Source organism: Pristis pectinata, chromosome 4 (genome assembly GCF_009764475.1).
Source record: "Pristis pectinata isolate sPriPec2 chromosome 4, sPriPec2.1.pri, whole genome shotgun sequence".
Taxonomy (NCBI): Eukaryota; Metazoa; Chordata; class Chondrichthyes; order Rhinopristiformes; family Pristidae; genus Pristis; species Pristis pectinata.
The window spans coordinates 93,840,937-93,863,441 of NC_067408.1; the positions used below are offsets into that span (position 1 = coordinate 93,840,937).

Consider the following 22,505-nt stretch of genomic DNA (forward strand, 5'->3'; position numbering starts at 1 on the left):
TGATGACCATAAAAATGGGCATGTTTATATTGAAGTATACCTTTGACAATCTTGCTATTGCAGTAGCTCTTTACTAGTGATAAAACTATATGTTTCACATGTATTTATTTCATAAAATGCTACAGTTAAGACATTTTATTAAAGACACAAAAAGGCAGACTACATTGCAATCCTACATTACTGGTTAATACCTGTGAAAGGATTAACCATTTTTACTTGATCAAAATCAACTGCACATTAAAAAGGAAGACTTACAAAATTAGACAGGAAGGGACTATGAATTGTTTGTGGCCTATCCTACTTTTTATTTAATGCAAATTACAGTACCAGTATCTATTCGGAACTGAGTCACACAGAACAAATTATATTTACAGGGATAAACATCAAGCATACGTCACAAAAATTTATATTAAAATGAAATAAAAATTCAGTCACAAACAGAAGCATTCAAGTAATAATGTTAAACAGATTTTTTTTTTGTTTTTGTTTTTTTTTAAAACCAAGACAGTTCACAAGTGATGCAATGGTTGTATAGTATCCACAGTCCTTTTCGACAGAGGTGGTCACGCTTTTGTATACAGGCTGTGTGAAGCATAGCAAAACATCTCTAAGGCGGATTATACAGGCAAGCAGGTAGTCACACAAGTAAATTACCACGTTTAACCCTTTGTGTACCAATTGCAACATAAAAATCAAGGATATAGGCTAGGACTTCAACATATACCCTTAGACAATTTCAAAGATTTGGTTGGTCTTTACAACAGAATTCAAATCATTCGTTTCAATTCCAGAAATCAAAATTGGACAGGCAGCAACTAGAGACCACCCCCACCCCTTCCAGAAAAATAAAAGCTCAAATCCAAACTTTGAATCAAAGTTATGCTACTTTCAGTATACCCTGCCACCTTGAGGTCACTTCCTACAGTTCTCTCTTTACCCTGATAAAATGACACTATTTGGATCTTTTCAGGACTGGGGAATTGGACAATGATCCCAATAAAAAAAATAAAGCACTGAAACATCATTGCAGCCATTGCAGTACAAAGAAGTGGACTTGAATTTATTTCCAGCTGGCTAGCAACATGCTTATGAATGGCTCTTATTTTATTTACTGCTTCATTAATGGCTACATTTCAGAATAATTGTCTCAGTAAACTGACATAAGTATTGTGTCTGCTTATTTTTTCTTCCCTCCTCTCCCTCTAGGAACATTAAGAGCACTAATATTCACTATTTTGGATATTGATACTGGTGGTAGAATAAAGATCACCCTAATGAAAATATCTGCCCACATCAATGATTAACTTGCTCACTACCTGCTTTGACTATCACTTTCTGTATCCTACATCTTGAATGGGTTTGTTTAGAATCTTGTAACCAGTGGGCTAAAGTGGCAAGGATCTTCACTTTTATAATACGTTAGCCTTCCATCACAACAATTAAACATACAGAGGAATATCGAGTGTATACTTAAAAAAAGCCTAAAGAATGCAATATATCTGTTTGAGTATTAATTTCCATATTGTAAAAATATTTGATGCTATTAAAAAATGGTTTACACCAAAAAAAACTGTATAAACCAATCCCAAATAGCTTTCTTATAATTTGGGATTCCTTTAACTTCACCAGAGCTCAAAAGTTTATGTATCCTAGACTGGCAGGTATACACAAAGTCAATAATCAGGTTGGCTCAGCACTTCTACTGCAGTACCCAGCAACATCAACTGGAAAGAATCACCGTGGCACTAAAAATTACTGCTTTATTTAGAATTGCCTAATGTTACAGTTATAACAACCAAGACTCTTCTCCTGCTCCACACCTCCCGAACAGATTCTGTAGCTTAAACTGGTAGAATGCTTAAGAGCAGGCCATGGCTTAGACATGCACTTCCTAATGTATTAATTTTATTTAAAATAAAATACAAGAACTCTAAGTTATCTTCCTGAACTTGGAGACTTTAATTGTTTACTTTGATCATACCCTCAAACACAAGCCCTCATGTAAAAGGTGAGCACGGCACAAGGATTATCAAATTCTGAATATATCAGTCTTCTCATTAATGGCTGGCTCAGAGCAGCATCAGGGGCCTAGAACCTGGTTAAAAAGAACATCATACTAAGCTGAAAAGCATGAAATAATTTTAAAAATTTGGAAACATAAAACACAAGCATTTTTTTTTTGCAATCAATTTCCAAACATTCCATTTGCCCACTGCTTTCAATGGTACTGTGTCACCATTACAATTGGTGGAAAAAAATTATTTTCTTGTGATGGTAATGCAGGATCTCAAAACATGAACTCCAAGGAAGTTCAGCAGACCATGTATAACATTGAATTGCCTGAAAAATGCATGGAACTGTTGGGCTGAATGTCCATTAGGAAATGCTATCCAAGTTCCAAAAGATAAAGAAAGTGACAAAGTGGATAGTGTACATCCCATTACAGGAGTAACTGCCTATTCAGCCTGATTCAGCTTGGAAATTCATTCACTCCTGGTACAATGCAGAAGCCAGTCCATACCTTGTTGCTTGTAAAGGATATATACTGCAGCCAGAAGTGCATTAAGGATGAGCAAACCATTCTGATTAGACATGCCCTTTATTCCTTTGTAGTTCAGTTCAATGTCCACTTTTACCGCTGCTATATTTAGTGGCATTTCCTCCTTATATATTTAATATATCTAGTTTGTGTGGATATGAAAAATGTCAAAAATATCACCAGTGTGGTATTTTAACTAAAATAGTGCTACGTCTGTTGCAAAAACAGAAAGGTAATTAGGAAGGAAAGTTCAATTGGCATTTTGACTTTCTTCCTTTAAAGGCACTAATCAGACTAATAGTTCTCTCATCCTTAGTACAAATCCACTTGAAACTTCAGAAGCTGCAACTGACCAAATAAAGGCTGTAGTTCAAAAACAAAGCCTTATAATGGGACACTCCAGTGTTAACTCGGTGCACACAAGATAAAAGCATTTGGTAAAACAAAACTCATTTTAAAAAAAAATCAAGATTTGCATTATAAAATGTCAAATAATTATATCATTTGTACATTAAAAATTTAAAGTTCATGCAGCACTAGTAGCAACTCTGCCAGGTTTTCTTTCATTCCTAGTTTCATATTCTACGCAAATTTTCGGAGTAAAACAGAGTTGGCATAGCACATTAAGTGTTCAAATAGCAGGTTATACATGTATACGATGTACTAAAAGTTGTATAGATGTCCTTTAAATTTACTCTGCCAAATCAACTGAAAGCAATTATTTTTTTATAGAATAAGCCAGCTTCAAATCTCAAATCGTCATAACCTGTTGAGAGCCCAAACATTTAACTAATGAAATATGCAACTTTTGAAGTGTTCAACAATTCTGTACAACTCTTTTCCAACTGCAGTGTGAATTTGATAACCAATAAAAATAAAATTCTCTAATTGATAGGTCAACTTAAAAAGGTACATAAAGGGTTAAATATGAAAGAAACAGCAAATATACTTCAGTGAGGGACAATTTAAAAAAAAAATTCAAACATTGGAAGCAAAGGCACTCCAAACTAGATACTATACAGCACTAATTCCTTGTTACATTGTAGCCGCACCTATAGTACAGAATTGAAACTATATGGCTTTAAAAGCTCTTCTACAATTAACAAAATTTGCCCTGAATGTTTGTCGCTCTCATCAGTTCCCAGGTCCACATACTTTATGTACAAAAAAAAATAAAAAAGGGTGGGGATAGGGAAGAAGAGGGAAGAAGTCTGAAATCAGTGGGATCATTTTTACACTCCTTTGAGAACTCAAGACTGTATTTCAGTCGGTGTAGCTCAGAAACCTACTGAGACCTATGGATTTATCTATACATTTAACTAGGGTATACACACTACACTGATTTTGCAATGTCTTGCTTTAAATAAATGGGGCCAGTACAGAGTGCATTGGACCACAAAAAATAACCATTAGCCCTGAACAGTCAAATAATCAAGTGACAAAAAAGGTACTGAATGTGTCAAACTTCACCTCAAGCAATACAGGGAAATATTTTGGTGACTGCAGTCTTTTTTTTTGTTACAGTGATTGCTTGAGTGGATCTGTATTGTCCATTTGTGCTGGCACAGATAAAGCCTAATACCTATACCAAAATACTACCACTTCTTACTCAGATTCTTTAAAAAGAATCTGATGGCAATCTTTTTTTTAAACCAAATCCAAACCCTGCACTACACCAGAGTGAAACACACCTGTGTTTCATGCGTTTGGATTAAGTTGGGGGAAATTTGAACACTATGGCAGACTTCAATAAAAGATTGTCGAGGGAGGAGTTAACCTTGCCCCACATTCCTTTTCAATCCCTCTTCAGTGAGTAAATGATTGGTATTTAATTTGTGTATTTTTTTTAAAACAAGATTAAATAAAATGAACACTAATGACATTGTTTTTCCATAATTGACCAGCATTTTTGCAGCTGACTGGAAATCTGAGGTGGGGTTGCCCCATTCTCAGGTTGAGTTGGATGCAGAGGCTGAAGCTGCATTGGTTGACTGCCCACGGTCCACAGCAGTATTTGTATCTGGGAAAGAAGTGGAAAAAGATGACATTTTAGATGACATACTAAAAAAAATCAACTTGTGCAATTCATTTTTGAAATGCTATGTAAACTGCATTTTGATTCAAACACATCAGTTAATGCAATACTGTTCCCTCCATTTCATTAATCTGCAATATTTTCCCTGCAAGCGTACTCATTTTTGATGAGCCTATTTCAAAAGTGCAATCTATTTTGTCCCAGGACAGCACCTTCTTACCTACACACCAATGGAGACTCAAACTAAAATCAGTGCATCACTGCTCATCTCTGTAATGATATAGCACGTAAGTGGACCAAGACTGACCTTCATCGACAACTAATGTATATGAGAGCCTTATTTATAGAAAGCACTCAATGAAAACATCTGAGAAGGTCAATTCTTGCATTGATGCAATAAGGTCAATGCCAGAAACCAATGAGAAAAATGAGCTTCTGGAGGAATTGAGTTCCTCCATCAGCTCCTTTTTAAGATTTGTTCATCCACCGAATACTGCTGTCAAGCATGGGAGCATCATAGCCACACTTAAGTAAATATTTCCCCAACTTCAGCAATAACACCCAGATGAGAGGAGCAAAACATTTATTCTTTTCAGCACGTTGCTACCATCAGAGACATGACACTCTAGCTAGGATGGCAGAAAGCAACATTTAACCTTGGTCAACAAGCCCAGCAAAATCTGGTGCACTAGCTTAATGCAAGACACAAAATGCTGGAGGAACTCAGCAGGTCAGGCAGCATCTACGGAGGGAAACGGACAGTCAGCGTTTTGGGTTGAGACCGTCAGGTCTGGAAAGAAAGAGGGGAGAAACCAGTATAAGAGGATGAGGGGAAGGGGTGGAGCAAGATCTGGAAGGTGAGAAGTGAAAGACTGGACCTCCTTCTCTTTATTCCATGGTCCACTGTCCTCTCCTATCAGATTCTATTTTCTTCAGCTCTGTCACCTCCCCGCTTCTTACATCATTCCCACTCTCCCCCTCTCCCACCTGCCTATCTTCATCCTCTCATCTGGAATCACCTCTCATCTGCCAGCCTGTGCTCCATCCCCTCCCCTCTCCCTTTATACTGGCTTCTCCCCTCTTTCCTTCCAGTCCTGATGAAGGGTCTCGACCCAAAATGTCGACTGTCCATTTCCCTCCACAGATGCTGCCTGACCTGCTGAGTTCCTCCAGCATCGTGCGTTGCTCCAGATTTCCAGCATCTGCAGTCCTTCTTGGTCCACATTAGCTTAATGAGATATTCAAATAAACATTACATAAGCAATTTGAGAAACACATCCAAATGGGTACCCACATTGAAGTATACAAATTTACAACACGAGATAGAGGCCATTTGGCCCATTGTGCCTGTGATGGAGCCATTCATGTTGCAAAAAGCAAAATACTACAAATGCTGGAAATCTGAAATAAGAACAGAAAATGATGGAAATATTCAGAAGATCAGCATCTGCGAAGAGAGAAAAAGAGATAATGTTTTCATTCCCCAACTCTTGGTCTGTAGCCTTGAAGGTTACAAGTCTTCAAGTGCTCATCCAGGTACTTTTTAAATGTGAAGTTTTCAGCTGCCAAAACACTTTCAGGCAGCAAGTACCAAACACGCAGTCGTCGTTGAGGAAAACAAAAATTTCCTTCTTCCCTCAAATCCTTCAATCAATTAGCTTAAACTAATGCTCTTTGATTGCTGACCTCGATGTCCTGTTCACCCTGCTCAGACCACACAATTTTAGACACCTCAATTAAATGTCCCATCAACCCCCTTCAAAGAAAACTGGTCAAGCCTAGCCAGTCCTCCCTCATAACTATAATCCTCTGCTTGGCACCATCCTTTTAAATCTTTGCCACACTTTCACTACCCTTCTATCATCCTTTCTGTAGTGTGGTGATAAAAACTATGAACAGTAATCTAGCTACATCTTAGTGTTTTATACAGATCTAGAATGACCTCCCTCATGTTATTCTATACTGCAGCAGAAAAACATGTTCCAATTGCCTCCTTAACCACCTTACCTACATGCCCCGCTATCTTTGTAATCCACGTACTTTAAGATAGTTCTATTTCTCTACACTTCCTAGTATTCAACACTAAGAATTTCACAGTGTGCCACTTTCATTATTGTCTCCTAAAAGAATAGGCTGTTAAAGTGGGATGAGATTTTGTCTCCCAAGATTTTACACACATCCTCATGTACTTTGCACCAGGATCTGAATCTCCCATAACTTGAAGATTAAATTGATTAGAGCTGGATGCTTTAATGCCAGAGTGCAAAATTGGTTTAAGTCCAACTGTGTGTTAAAATGTTCCACAGTCTGTGAATATGCTGCACACCTACACATCCAGGATGTGAACCAGGCAGGTGTCAATAACGAAGCAGTTCTGTGGCCAGATCAAATTAATGATATGTGGTGGTGGGTGGGGGGAGGGGGCAGCAAATGAAATAAATGAAAGGACACAGAATACACCCCCATTAACACTATAGTAGTCATGGAGCAACTTCCCAACCAAATCTGATTTCAATTGTCCTCTGTTGTTATATGAGTTCTGAGTACAAAATGTGCAGAAAATGTTATATTTCAAAAGTTTTTAAATTTTGTTAAAAACACCAATTCAATAGTTAACACCTGAGAAAATGCATTAAAAATGTGGAAAATTCAGAATGAGCTCTGAAATTGTGAAAACAATCAACTGACATTTTGAAACAAGAAAATAAAAGCGAGGAGGCAAAAAAATCTGAACTGCTCAGAAAAACTGAGCAGAGGAAAACAATTGATGAAGAGTACTTGTGTTGGTGAGTTGGAGCGAAGTCCAAATATCCCATTTACCTTTATCATCTGACATATTCACTACAAAAGTGTAACTTAGAATGAATATGCAAAACTGCACATTCACTCCAAAATTCTTCATGTAGACATTGTTTTGTGTGGTGCTAGTATAAAGTGAATGCATAAACTTTAGTTTTATATAAAATATTGCAATAAAAATGTGTAAAAGGACACGATGGAAACTGAACAACTGGATTTTAAATTCCTGAAAATATTTTTCAAATGAAACTCACTTTTAACAAACAAACATTCACATAATTGGGCTTGAGGACACAGCAACTTTGTCTACCAATAACATTTGTGGACGATAAATGCCATCACAGGAAAACCTCATTGCATCATGCTTCAAAGGTTCTTGCATTCTCATCGGGGAATCTTTGTCAGCTTCACCTACGCTGATTTTCTTGCCCTGTCTTCATTTTAATACATGTACCATGAAGCTATTACAATTTTATTAGATCACATTGGACTGCTTGAAATTATGATCCTCTATATGCATTCTAAGCCATGTCTTTGTAAAACATATTTCAGTGGCGAAGAATTCCACCAGCAAACTGTAGATGTATATCTATGGAATGACGTGTCCAATGACACCCACCTGACACCGCGGAAGCATTCGTTGGAGTTGAAGCAGGAGCCTGATTCCGAATGTGAGGAGGGATAAGGATTGTTGCCAGTGATGGGTTGCTCGACAGTTCTGTAAACACAAGATAACTGCTTATAGCATTTCATTCACCAGATTACTTTCACTAGAGCAGCACTGAAGCACTGACTGTTACAATGAAAGTTGACCAGAAAACTTCCCTGTGTTGGCAACAACAATTGATTTCACATTGCTGTTTCATGAAAAAGCCCATCAGAAAAAAGTCTGATATGAAAATCATTGCTGAATATTTCCAGCATTTTTTGTTTTGGTATCAGAAAAAATCTTCTGGAATAAGATTTTTCTCTTTAGTTAGATCAGCTTAAATTTGATTTTCATTTTCTTCCACCAATCCCCGAAATCATCAAGGCCACAGCCATAGAAATTGCACTGTGCCCTAACCAACTGGAGAGTTTAATATTTCATAGAATCAGAAAGGACAGAAATGGGCCCTTTCAGCCCACCTCATCCACCCTGACTGTGATACCTATCAACGCTAATCTCATTTGCTTGCATTAGGCCTGTAACCCTCTGCACCTTTTCTATCCTGGTACCTGCTCAAATGGCTTTTAAACATTGTAATTGCATCTGCCCCTACCACTTCCTCTGGCTGCTTGTTGCAGATAACAACCACCTTCTGTGTGGAAAAACTTGCCCCTCAGATCTTTTTTAAATTTCTCCACTCTCACCTTAAACATGTACCCTCTAGTTCTAGACTCTCCTGCCCTGGGGAAAAAGATTATCCATCCTACCTTCCACTAGAAAAGCACTGAAAATGTGGTTTACTTGGACTTTAGTAAGGTTTTTGACAAGGTCCTGCATGGTAGGCTGGTCCAGAAGGTTGAGGCACAAAGGATCTGTGACATGTTGGCCATCTGGATCCTGGATTGGTGATAGCAGTCAGAGGGTAGTGTGGACAGGTGTTTACCTTAATTGAAGTTCTCTGACTAGAAGTGGTGTACCTCCAGACTCACTGCTGGGGTATTTGTTTGTAGTATAGTTAAGTGATGTGGATAAGAGTGTTGGGGATCTGATAAGTAAGTTTGCAGGTAACGTAAAAATTAGTGGAATCGTAGGTAACGAAGGTTATCTAAGGATACAGCGCGACATAGATCAGCTGGAAAGGTTGGACTGAATGTTGGTGACGGAAATTAAGCCAGAAAAGTGTGAGGAATTCATATAGAGTAAATGGCAGGGACCTTAGGAGTGTTGATGTACGGAGAGACTTTGAAGTGCAAGTCCACTGTTTTTAAGTCCATAAGTCAGGCGTTTGTAACTCAGAGAGGGACCACGTTGTGCACAGTTCAACACCATGAGAAGGATGTAGTAGAGAGTGCAGAAGAGATTCAGCAGGATGTCACATGGAATGAAAGGATGTCATTACAAGGAGAGATTGGATAAGCTGGGTTCATTCTCACTGGAATTAGGAGGCTGAGGGGTGATGTTATAAAGGTTCATAAAATTACGAGGGACATAGATAGGAGTAGTTTCTGGGCTTATCCCTGCTGCCTTTTTGAACAAGGAAATAACATCAGTTATCTATCCTCCAGTATTTTGGTACCTTATACCTTCCTTGACACTTATGTTGGTGAAAGAAAGATCTCGTCAAATACCAGCCCACATATCTGTCCATTAAGTTACTGATGTTCTGGGTTTATCAGTCTCCAATACCCTACCCATGTCATAATACTGCCATTGCCAGCTTCACCAATGAATGACAGCAGATTACAGAGATGCACTGAGTACATCTTTATAAAGGCAATTTCAGGAAACAAACCTGAGCCACGTTTAAGTGAATCAATGTACCCTTATTATCTAACTAAATCCAGTTAAATAAATTTAGTACACACTGGAAACCGACCTAGCTAAAAACCTCTATTACATAGCTGATATTTATTCCTTTTTTTGAATACCGGCACATATGAGTGAAGGTGCTCCCACTAAGCTGTAGGATAGGAAGTCCCAGGTTTTTAAGCAAGCAACAAAGGAAGAGTGATTATATGATTTCAAGTCAGGAACTTGAAAGGAAACATTCACGTAGTGTCATTCTCATGCAAGTTTGGAGGTGGTGTCAGATTAGCCTAGACACATAACTGCAGTGCATTTCCAAGGTGGCACCCAATCACAGCACATTTGTGGAAGGCATAAATGGTTAGGGCAGTGAATGGGGTGTCAAACAAGCAGCCTGCTTTGACCTGGATGAGGTCAAGTTTATTGACTGTTGGAGCTATTCTTAAAGTTATTGAACTGTCTTCCATCACATTCCTGACCTGTACCTTAAAATGGTGGCTTTGAGTGTCAGGTAAATTATTGAATGCCAGACACCCAGCTTCTTTCTTGTTCTTGTAGCCGCAGTATTTGTACCCTCTTTAGTTGAGTTTCAGGTCAAAGATGACCCCAGGATTTAAGGCATGTGACACTGTGATAGTAACGTCACTGAATATCGGTGCTCCTTGTCTACATCAAGTGTGCTGAGGTCGATAGGGTTGAGAGCTTCAAGTTCCTCGGAGTGAACACCACCTATAGCCTCTCCTGGTCCAACCACGTAGAGGCCACGGCCAAGGCGGCTCACCAGCAGCTCTACTTCCTCAGGAGGCTAAAGAAATTTGGCATGTCCCCGTTGACCCTCTCCAATCTTTATCAATGCACCATGGAAAGCATCCGACCTGGATGCATCACAGCTTGGCATGGCAACTGCTCTACCCGTGACTGCAAGAAAATGCAGAGTTGTGGACACAGCTCAGCACATCACAGAAACTAGCCTCCACTCCATGGACTAAACTTCTCGCCGCCTCGGTAAAGCAGCCAGCAAAATCAAAGTCCCCACCCACCCTGGATGTTCCCTCTTCACCCCTCACCCATCGGGCAGAAGATACAAAAGCCTGAAAGCACGGACCAACAAGCTCAAGGACAGCTTCTATCCTGCTGTTATAATACTATTGAATGGTCCCCTAGTAAGATATGATGGACTCTTGACCTCACAATTTACTTCGTTATGACCTTGCACCTTATCGTCCACCTGCATTGCACTTTATCTGTAGCTGTCACACTTTATTTTACATTCTGTTATAGTTTTACCCTGTACTACCTCAATGCACTATGTAATCAATTGATCTGTATGAACTGTATGCAAGGCAAGTTTTTCACTGTACCTCGATACATGTGACAATAATAAACCAATTCCAATTAAATGGTTAGACTCTCTCTTGTTGGAGATGGTCACTGCCTGGAACTTTACTTGCATCTTATCGACCCATGCCTGAATGTTGTCTAGGTCTCTCTGCATGGAGGCAAGGACAGATCTGCTGAGAAGTTATAGGTGGAATTGAAGATTGTGCAGATAACTAAACTGTCCCCACCTCTAACCCAATGATGGAAGTAAAGTCATTGATAAGGCAGCAGAAAATGGCAGGCTCTGAATCGTGAGGAACTCCTGCAGTAATGTCACAGGACTAATGTGATTGTTCTCCAACAACCACAACTATTTTCCACAAGATATGATGCCATCCATTGATGAATCTTCCTCCTGATGACCAGATTTACCTGGGCCCCCAGCTTCCACACTCGGTCAAATTCTACCTTGAAGTCAAAAGCAGTCACTGTCATCTGACCTCTGGAATCCAACCATCATACAGAACAGGTTTGTACTTAGAGCCTCCTCCTCCTGTAAGCCATTTAATTGTTCGCCATCATTCATAAATGGATGTAGCTGGATTGCAGACCTTTGAACCGATTCATTGATTAGGGAGTGCCTTCATTCTGTGAAGTAAGCACTCAGTCCTGTGTTATAGCTTCACCAGGTTGGCACCTTATTTTTAAGGATGTCTAGTGCAGCACCTGTCATGCCCTTTCGTATTCATTAAATGAAGGTTGATTCCATGCCTCAATTAAAATGGGAGAGCGAGTATTAAGACCACGCATGAGATTATAAATTATGGAATATATTCTGCTTTTGATTCACAGTGCTTCATGCATGGCCAATTTTTAGCTGGCAAATCTGTTTTGAGCATACAACATTTCGTACAATGCTAGCACAACAAAACAAAGAATTATGTCTTTGAGGTGATGGATGGTCACTGGCATTCAAGCTTGTCACTAGAGTGTGATCTCAGTGCTGGGGAAAGCTGTGTAGACAAAGATATAGGGAGCCAGCAGACTCCATCACATTCAACAGGAGGTGATGAGGGAGACCATAGGATCCAGGTAGTCTGTATACACAGATCAGGTGCTACCAGTTCCCAGCAATAGCCTGCACTCATCATGCAGGCCAAGGTGCAGTCTTGAGCCCCACAATTAGTAGCATACACCTCTCATCCCAGCCTATCCAACACAAGTGATTTGCACCAGGTTCCACCAATCCCAATTAGATTTTTTTTATATATAAGGTATGGAAGATATGTACCTACGAATGTTCAAATTGGAGGACCAAGAGTGCAGTACTGTATTTTGATGTAGCATTGCAAGTGTAGAAAAAACAATTTGAAAGTAGCTTATTTTTTTGATTTGACCTTCAAAAGTTATTTTCTTTTTTCTCACCTTGGGTAGTGAAATTAAACAGTAATGGTTTCTCACGTCCATTTGGTAACTTGACATTTGGGTCCCGTAGTTCATCGAAGAATGTATGTGCACATGCCTCTAGGGGTGTCAGACGGGCGGTTGGTGTATATTCAAGCAGTCGGCTACAGAGCGCAATAGCTTCCGGGGGAGTGCGGGGTCGGAAGACCTGTAACGATAAAGGGATTAATCAATAATTAAAAAAAAGCAATTGAAAAATATATGAATATAGACGCTATCCTCAGATCACTTGTTCTCAATTTATCTGGTACAACAATTGACATTTGAATACATGATTTCGTTTAATGCAAGTGCAGGACTGAAGGAACCATGGGATATTACTAAGTCCCATCTATCTTTTCCAGGAAGAGCTGGGGAGTTGTGTGCATCCTGAACCATTTTTATCATTGCTAACTTCACCAAAAACAGACAAATCCATTAATTATTACAATGCTATATTTTGGAACTTTCCTGTAGGCATTTGTCTATATTATATCAGTGAGCATATTTCAAAGTACTCTACTGATTGTGAAGTTGTGAAATAATTCTGAGCATCCAAAAGCCATAGAAGGCACCTTGTATATTAGAGAAAAAAGTGTCACTCAACCAAATGACAGTTGCACAATTGGATTAATTCCACAGCAAGGTTATAAAGTTGATCTGATAAAAAAGGTAGTATTCACATAATTAAAATACAGTTTGATGAATATGAAAAAAAGCAGCACATATGAAACATCCCATCAGATAATTATGCAATTACCTTAAGTTAAAAACTCATATAGATGATCAAGTGCTTAATAATCAAACAGCTTTTCTCGAAGTTTTAGCTCATTCAACTTTACCTTTGCCAAAGGCAGATGCTTGTGTAAGGGCAAAGTTCCACCACTACCTGTCACTCTGGTCTATGTTTACTTAAATACCAAGATAACTTGGAACTTTTTGCTTGACTAGAAGCAGTCGAGACAATTTATCCTTTATATATGGAGCATTGAGACCAATTTTGAAAGCACCTTTGTCACCCCCAACTTTTATCAGTTAACACCAGATAGTAGTCTTGTACTTTCCTATCTGTGATCTGCTTCCAGATCAGAGTGCGTTTACCAACAATGTCATCATGGGATTTGCTTCTCAATTTGATGGACTATCCACATTGTTACTAACCAATTAATTTACTCAGGTCGAAAGACTATATTAAAAAAAGTCCAGATTAAAAGAAGTTGCTACAAATTTGCCAACTTTTTAAACTGGTGTGCCATTGCTTGAAGAATCATTGCTAAAGCTAGTTTTTAAAAAACTGAAGTTTCATTGCTTAGTAACAAGGTCAAGAAGTGGGTATGATTAAGAGCACAAATATTATCTGTAATGAGCAAATTTACTATGTGGTTTGTATATAGTACATAAAGCTGCAAACAAAATGTGTACATAGACTGCTTGAACAGTCAATACTTGTAAAAAGGAGAATAATTGTCAGCTTACTATATACATATTGCAAATTTTCTCTACCACTCTTAAATGGTAATTGATTATATTTGAAAAGTACTTTATTGGTTGTGAAGTACTTCTGGGTATCAGAATGTTAAGATGCCATACATCCTTAAGAATTAGTCAAAAAGGTAATTCTTTTTCTACTACATTATTCGTAAAATCTGTTCTCTTCACCGTTTTGCCATATAAATTTCCATTATCACAAAAACTTGTACTAGATTGTCATTCAAGATTTCTACTATTTTTAGGTTCCATTTACACACACTGCAGGAAAATAATAAGAGCTCAGTTAAATATTTGAAAACTTACTTCTAGACTGATAGGCAAGGCACCTCACAGAATATAAAATATTAGACTTAGTCTTCTCATACTTGCACATTCAAATGAATCAACAAATAAGAAGTGTGACAAAAAACATTGGGATGTAATTTCTTTTGAGTTTGGCATCAATTCACAAATGGATAATGTAGTATTTTTGAATATTTCTTTGAATTTGCTAAAACCTTTGCCTTTCCAAGCCCATTTTCTTCACCATCCACCAGAATACTCTCTAACCACTTGCAATTATACTTTCAAACTCCCTTTCAAATTTCAGAGGTACCATTCACCATAATAGTTCTTCTGCTTTCAATTTGCTCAGTTACACTTTCACTACCATCTAATGCCTTTGTTCCTATAAACCCAATCTCAAGCATTCTGCTAGTTTTCTTGGCAGTACAGGAAAGAAAATTGGTCAACATTATGGGGTGCAGATTTGGATAACTTTGCTGTTCAACTGGCCAAGCTTTTCGTTCTCGATCTATACATTTCAAACTTCAAAATAGAACTTGCAGCACCAATGAGCTTGGCCCTTCTTTCTCAAAACAAGTTATTTCAGGACTCTTTTGGCATAGAAAGATTACACCCAGCTCCTTCCATTAAGCTTCCTGCAGGGTTCCCTCTGGCATAGATGGAGCTTTTGCCTACTTTTTCAGTGCTCATTGTAACCAGGAGATGCAGCATCACCAACGACTTATACAACTGCAACATAATGTCCCAACTCCTGTAATCATCAATAATGCCCTGACTGATGAAGGCCAGCGTGCTGAACACCTGTTTCACCACTATGTCTACCTGTGACACTGCTTTCAAGGAACTATGCACTTGTACTCAAAGGTCCCTCTGTTCCATTACGCTCCCTAGTGCCCTACCATTCATACTATAAGCCCTACGGTGGTTTGACTTTTCAAAATGCATCACATCACACTTATCAGTGTTGAAACCATTTGCCACTTCTCAGCCTATTTCCTAACTGATCAAGATCCCCCTGTAATCCACAATAACCTTCTCCACTATCAACACCACCTCCTAATTTTGTTTCATCCACAAACTTACTGATCAAGCCTTGTGCATTCGCATCCAAATCATTTATATAAATTACGAATAACATGGTCCCAACATTGACCTCTGTGGCACATCACTAGTCACCGGCCTCCATTTCAAGAAACAACCTTCAATCACCACTCTCTGCTTCCCACCTCTGAGCCAATTTTGAATCCATTTCAAGTTTTCTTTGCTGCATCAGCCAATGTGCTGCTAAAGCCCCCAGTATGACTATTACAATGCTTTTCTGACTGGCAGAGAAAGCAAGGGAGGGAAGAAATGCTCTGTATTTGGAGATGGAAGCTAGCTGAGGTTTACATTGTCACAGAATGTTGACAAAATCCACCATAGATTCAATGTTCCCAAAGAACAAATGCTTTCCTTTACCCTGCTTGTTGAATAAATTCTGAGTATAATTCAGTTTTTTCAAAAATTAAATTTGGGCAATGCCATTAGGTTATTTATACAGAAAAATAGGAAACAATGATATAACAGATAATAGAGAAAACAAAAAAAATGTTGAACTGCATTCAAAGAAAAACCATACCCAAGGTACCATTAATCAAAGATGGGAAAGCTCCTACTGCCATCAACACAAATACTAAACTTGCTCTCACAATGAACTAAATTGGGCAACTGTACTGCATTCTGAAATAAATTCAAGCTCAGTAACAATTTGAAAAAGTGTACGGATCTAATACAGGCTTATCTTTTCATTTTCTAGATTCCATGAACTTGAAGGCAAAGTGATTCTTCACCATCTAACCCCTCAGCAACAGCATGGAATAGTTTGAGTACCTGTAAACAACAGGGCAAAGACCACATAGAACATGACACAAAAGGGCTTGATAGGCCACATTAATCTTCCTTATTCCAGGTTACAAAGAATTAGCAACAAGCTGGTTAGAACATCATCTCCTAGAGTGCTTCAGGTCTCAGGTGTACCTATCAATTTGATCATTCTAAAAATTAGGCAATAATAAATCAAGCTGTCATGGGCTAATTGTCTTTTCTATTACTAAATATTTAAACATTTCTAAACCATTTTTTTTCCATGAGTTAGGTCTTTCACTCAGAAGATCTGAAGAATAGTACCAGAACACAATGTACGTTTTAGCTGGAATTCATTAACTGACCAACCGTTAGCTCTATAAATGGATTTATTCAGCCAATCCTCACTGACAAAGGGTTGTGTACAAAAATTCAGGTTGAAGGTCCCTACAGTTTAATGTACGTGATGCTTGTTTACTAAATCTGGTGTTAAATCTGCACACATCCCATTATGGAGTGGAAAATTTTTAACCATGTACAAATGTTAAACTGTAGAAAAGTAAAAATATCCATGAAAGGGGCCTCGAAACAATTTCAGTGTACAAGGCACACAACCAGTTGATTTTTGCGCTTCTGCTGCAGCAAAGCTCTGCATACTCTCAGTAGTTAAGCAGCACTCATGAATTCTATCTTCTTCTATCTTGACCAAACGGCAGGAGAAAGAGGAATCCATAAGGCAGCAAATGCTGTCCTCTGCATTTTCCTAGGTCAAGACTCCAATTATTGCTCACTCACTGTTGCCACTTGTTCTCTTGCACTATCCTGTTCACTCAAACTCTGATCTGCTCACACTACCTGACCACCTCTATCACATATTCTTGCCCTCTCACTTTCATTCCTAATTCCCCTCAAACTCCTATCTAACCTTGCATACATTCTCACCCCCTCACAAACAATGATTCATTCACTTTTACACTCATAATCAAACTGGTCAACACTATCACCCAAGGGGGGGAGAACTATTTCCAGACTGTAGGTCACCCCTTACTGATTCAATCAGACCTTTACTAGTGCAGGCCAACATACCATTGCACAGTACTGCTCATCCCCAGCACCAACTTTAAGGGTCATCGTTATTCCATTTTCTAGGATGGTAAAGAACAGTGTTTGATTCATAGATGCTGTGATAGTGCAAATAGCTTTAAGATAGAACCATAGTGAACCACTGAAAGATTGATTTGTTTAACGATCATGTTTTTAATGATAGTTGTGAAATTGCTAACATGTTTACCATTTTAGTTTTGGGCAATGACACGAGAGTTTCTTCTTGCAAGGTGTGGAGAAGTGAATTTGGGCTTTGCAAGTCAAGGCCCAAATGAAATTAATTTTTGCACTCTCAACTCAGGCTGTAGTGAATATGGACCCAAATATTAAAAGCTTGAGGGCCATATCAAATTGCAAAATGAAAATATGCAAATATAACAGAATAATTAATAAGGAAAAATTGTTCGCCAGGAATTGTAGTAATAACATAATTTTTACTTCATAGCTGTTTTTAAATGCTGATGAGGTGGCTGAGGTGAAAGAAAATTCACTGCCCAGCACCAACAATGAAATCTCTCACTAAGCAACAGAAAACATTAAAAAGTTATTTTTATAAACTTCATGTGCAACAATTGTGTAAGATCAAAAATATGCACTGCTATCGTTTCTCAAACTTCATTTCATTATCATTCAGATACATTATATAAAAATTTGCTCAACAGAAAAGCATTTAGTTGACATATCTGAAAGTCCCAATTTATAGTACAAGGGTTAGCAGCCATGACAATCTAAAGTTTACTTTTTCACTGTATGAAAACTATAAAAACATAGAACATTACAGCACAATACAGGCCCTTTGGCCCACTATGTTGTGCCGACCTTTAAACTTCACCTAAGACTATCTAACCCCTTCCTCCCACATATCCCTCAATTTTAAATTCCTCCATATGCCTATCTAGTAAGCTCTTGAACTTGACCAATGTACCTGCATCCACCACCGCCCCAGGCAGCGCATTCCATGCCCCTACCACTCTCTGGGTAAAAAACCTTCCTCTGATATCTCCATTGAACTTCCCACCCATTACTTTAAAGCCATGCCCTCTTGGATTGAGCATTGGTGCCCTGGGAAAGAGGCGCTGGCTGTCCACTCTATCTATTCCTCTTAATGCTTTGTACACCTCTATCATGTCTCCTCTCATCCTCCTTCTCTCCAAAGAGTAAAGCCCTAGCTCCCCTAGTCTCTCCTCATAATGCATACTCCCTAAACCAGGCAGCATCCTGGTAAATCTCCTCTGCACCCTTTCCAACATTTCCACATCCTTCCTATAATGAGGCGACCAGAACTGGACACAGTACTCCAAGTGTGGTCTAACCAGAGTTTTATAGAGCTGCATCATTACCTCACGGCTCTTAAACTCGATCCCTCGACTTATGAAAGCTAACACCCCATAAGCTTTCTTAACTACCCTATCCATCTGTGAGGCAACTTTCAGGGATCTGTGGATATAGACCTTCAGATCCCTCTGCGCCTCCACACTACCAAGAATCCTGCCATTAACGTTGTACTCTGCCTTGGAGTTTGTCCTTCCAAATGCTTCATGAAAATTGTTATTTCCTTCAGAGAATATTTGGCAGCAAAAGTAAGTACCAAATAAATCTGTTAGTCTATATTATCCTGAGAAGTTTTATTTAAAGTTTACATAAGAGTCAAAAATGTTTTCCACAGTAACTTTCAGGTATCAAGCTCTGAAACTCCAATATCAAGTGTAATCTGCATGACTTGGGGGGGGGGGGGGGGGGGGGGGGGGGGGGGGGGGGGGGGGGGGTGCACCTTGCCAGTTCTTGGCTCATTAAATTTTGCCCTGTACAACTGCAGAAATAATGTTCTTTTGCTTACCTTAGTCCAAGGATGTGCCTTGATCTGTGGGAATTTGAACTCAGTGTAGTTGGGATTCATCTCTCTGATTTGCTCCCTTGTTGGTGTTCCCAGGACCTGGAAGCAAACATGGAATAAATACACATTGTATAATTTGATGAATTAATACACAATACAATTCATTAGACGATACAATCACTTACAAGTTGAACACTGGCGCCCAACACATACAGTATATGAAAACAGGCCGACAGGTTGTAAGAACTGAGCTTTAAGTGTTCTAAATTATCAACCATAGGCATGGCTGCATTCTTCGAAACAAGTTCAACCATGTATAAATAGAAATATCAAGAGGTTGGGATGACCTAGCAATTATCCATATCCCACCTGGTCAGTTCTAAGTCATCAAATGTTCACAAAGACAATTCTAAGAATAAAAATTAGATTTATTTCACAAGGTACAGTTAGATAGATATGTTCATTGTTTAAGCAAAGAAGTGTACATAATTGTGCATGAAATGAAACATTCAACATCAAGTCAATTAAGAACTCTTGTTAGGCTCAAAGTGTCATGAAATAGCAGAAAATAATGTATTTCGCAGAAAATTATTTTTAATCAAACTGTCACAGCAAGCTCAAAACTAGCCTTTGTTGAAGTAGCGGAATTGAATAAAAGGCAAGCTTTTAGAAAGGTAAAACAATAAAACAGGCACTTTGAAATTACACAAAAAAGTTGAAGTGTTTGAAGAACTGACAGCATACCTTTATAATTTCTACCAGCTGATCAACACCGCTGTCACCAGGGAAGATGGGTTGCCCTAGCAATAGCTCTGCTAATACACAGCCAGCTGACCATACATCTGCAAATATAAAAGTTAAGCAGTTAATTTTCAGAATAATGAATATGATTTCTTTTCTAAAACTTGATCTTGTCCAGTATAGTTTGGAATACTTTTGAAGTAGCAAAACAGATAAATTGGCACTTCGTTCATTTTCATAAATTTATTCTCCAGACTGTTTTAGGATAAAAGCACTGAGAGTTGAACATTAAGCAGAATACAGTACAACTCCGATAATCTACTATCCCATTGTTTGGAAGTCCTGATGTTTCCATTATCTCGCTCACCACGGTCACTTTCTTACACTCACTTTAAACAAACCAGGGCCCAAACTCGCTTTCAATTGGTTCTCTGAAAAATTTATTATACTACTGTGTAACATATAAAAAAGACAAATTAAAAGCATGCTGTGCATTAATTGAAGTAGTATCGAAAAATTTGTCAGTCTGGCACCACCAGAGTTCAGAATTCTGCTGAATTATCTCTAGCAGAAATGATCACAGATCTAGAAGAGGGAATTAATCTTGATATGTTTAGCTTATTTCCAAAGTGGTCGCAACATAGATCCACATTCTCAGATTTCCATCAGAGACCCACAACTCAGGTCCTCATCACTACCATCCTAATCATGATGGGCCATTTGTCTTGGCTCCATTCATTTCAAAAGGATCCAGTATTTCAAATGCATCCAAAACTGCCAGGCAGGTTAAGTATGAGTATATAATAGAATCCAAAAATTAAAATATCAACAGGTCTGGATGAATTCCTGAGCTACTCAAGTGTTTCCCCACATTGAACTGAAAGGATGGTTTGATGCACAACTGGCACTGCCTTGGAACATATATCTAACCACTCTTTAGTGAACACAACATAATTTCAAACTTTGCAGAAGGCAATAAACTTATAAGCTTCATAAACAATGAGCAAGATAGTAAATGCCTAGAAGAATTAGGCACATATCGGAGATTAAATTCAATGCAGAGTATTGTTAAGAATACATATTTGATAGGGAGAATGACAAATTGTTAGGGCTAAATGATCCAATTTATCATTTGTAAATTGATCAAGAGGTGCAAGATTAGAAATCTGCAGGTGTTTGTGTATAAATCTTTGAAATGCTAATAATGCAATTAATATGTGGAATCCTGGACAATAAATAGAGGTACAGAGAACAAAAAACAGGAAGTGCAACTAAATCTATACAAAAAAGTACTAAATTTGCTCTTCATCTTGATTAGCTGCCTGTCACAGTTTCTTTTCAGCTATTTTCTGTGCAGGGTTGTTCTAAGCCACCCAGCCACCAAGTGACGGGATTTACATTCTCATGTCTTGTCAGCAGAACGTACAGGGATCTCACCGCCAACAGCAAATTCTGAAACTTTAAATCAAATCTGAAATCAGAATGTCCAACTATGGACCAAGAACCCTAAGACTGTTACAAACCAACTTTCCTCTTGGATCAAATGATCCATCTGCTAAAGACAATTCCATTTTGAGTAGGAACTGTTGTTATAAATCTGCATTCCCACATTCCTAAGCTTCTCCTCCCTGAAAAGCAAACTAATGGGCATCTTTTTTTAAATAAATGAGGCAAGGAGGATGCTTCTGCAGCAAAACTAGATTTTTATTGGCCTTACTTTTTGACATGAATAACACTGACATGATAGTTACTTACTACCTACATGATAGCTAATGCAAAGTTCACTGGATGGTTAGAGTTTTAATTCCATTCTCACCCTTTACCACTCATTCAGTTAGCAGCAAATGATGTTATTCCACAGGTTCCTTGAACCAACACTGAAGAATAAATCAGTTTCATTCAGTTATATACTGAGGTACCATTTTACTAACCTCAGCAGTACAGGAGGTTAAAGTAAAAACAAAATGCTGGAAACAGCATGGTCAGGCAGCATTTGTGGAGAAAGAAACAGTGTTTTAGGGTAGCGAACCTTCTTCAGAACTGGTTATGGGTCAATGACCCGAAATGTTAACTCTGTTTCTCTCTCCACAGCAGAATATTTGCTTTTATTTCAGATTTCCAGCACCTAGTCTTTTGATCCTCAAAGCTACCCATTGTAGAGATCAGGGCTATCATTGTGTCTTCAAAGTGCAGGATATAGGTTAGGAAAACAAACAATATTTGCTACATATTGGAGAATAGAACAATTTGAAACAATACATCAAAAACAAATTTCTCTCACTATATTGCAGCAAGTTCTATTACTTCATACAGCAAGAACAAAAGTTTGAAGTTGCAAATTAAGTAACTAAATGAAAATAATTAAAATAACAAAACTTACCTATACTGGAGGTATAATCCGTGGCACCAAAGATCAACTCCGGTGCCCTATAGTACCGTGAGCAGATATAAGAAACATTTGGTTCGCCACGCACCAATTGTTTTGCACTGAAATAAAAGTTTTCAAGAAATAAACAGGCCGGAAAAATGAAAATAACAAGACAATTTACATTCTAACTTTTAGACATTAAAAGCAAAATAACTTATAGTTGTTGTAAATATAAATGTCAATTTTTAA

General features: G+C 38.3%; 1 protein-coding gene across 1 annotated transcript in view; it reads right to left on the minus strand.

The window, feature by feature from the left end:
* Window positions 1–281: 281 nt before the first annotated feature.
* Window positions 282–22,505, minus strand: part of gsk3ba (glycogen synthase kinase 3 beta, genome duplicate a) — a 106,814-nt gene continuing 84,590 nt past the window's right edge. Inside the window, exons 6-11 of the mRNA XM_052013778.1 lie at window positions 22,269–22,375; window positions 19,892–19,989; window positions 19,151–19,246; window positions 12,574–12,760; window positions 7,993–8,091; window positions 282–4,559 (exon numbers count right to left, since the gene is read on the minus strand). Of these exons, the coding sequence (XP_051869738.1) occupies window positions 4,489–4,559; window positions 7,993–8,091; window positions 12,574–12,760; window positions 19,151–19,246; window positions 19,892–19,989; window positions 22,269–22,375 (658 nt within the window). The 3' untranslated portion in view covers window positions 282–4,488. The remainder of the gene's footprint in view (window positions 4,560–7,992; window positions 8,092–12,573; window positions 12,761–19,150; window positions 19,247–19,891; window positions 19,990–22,268; window positions 22,376–22,505) is intronic.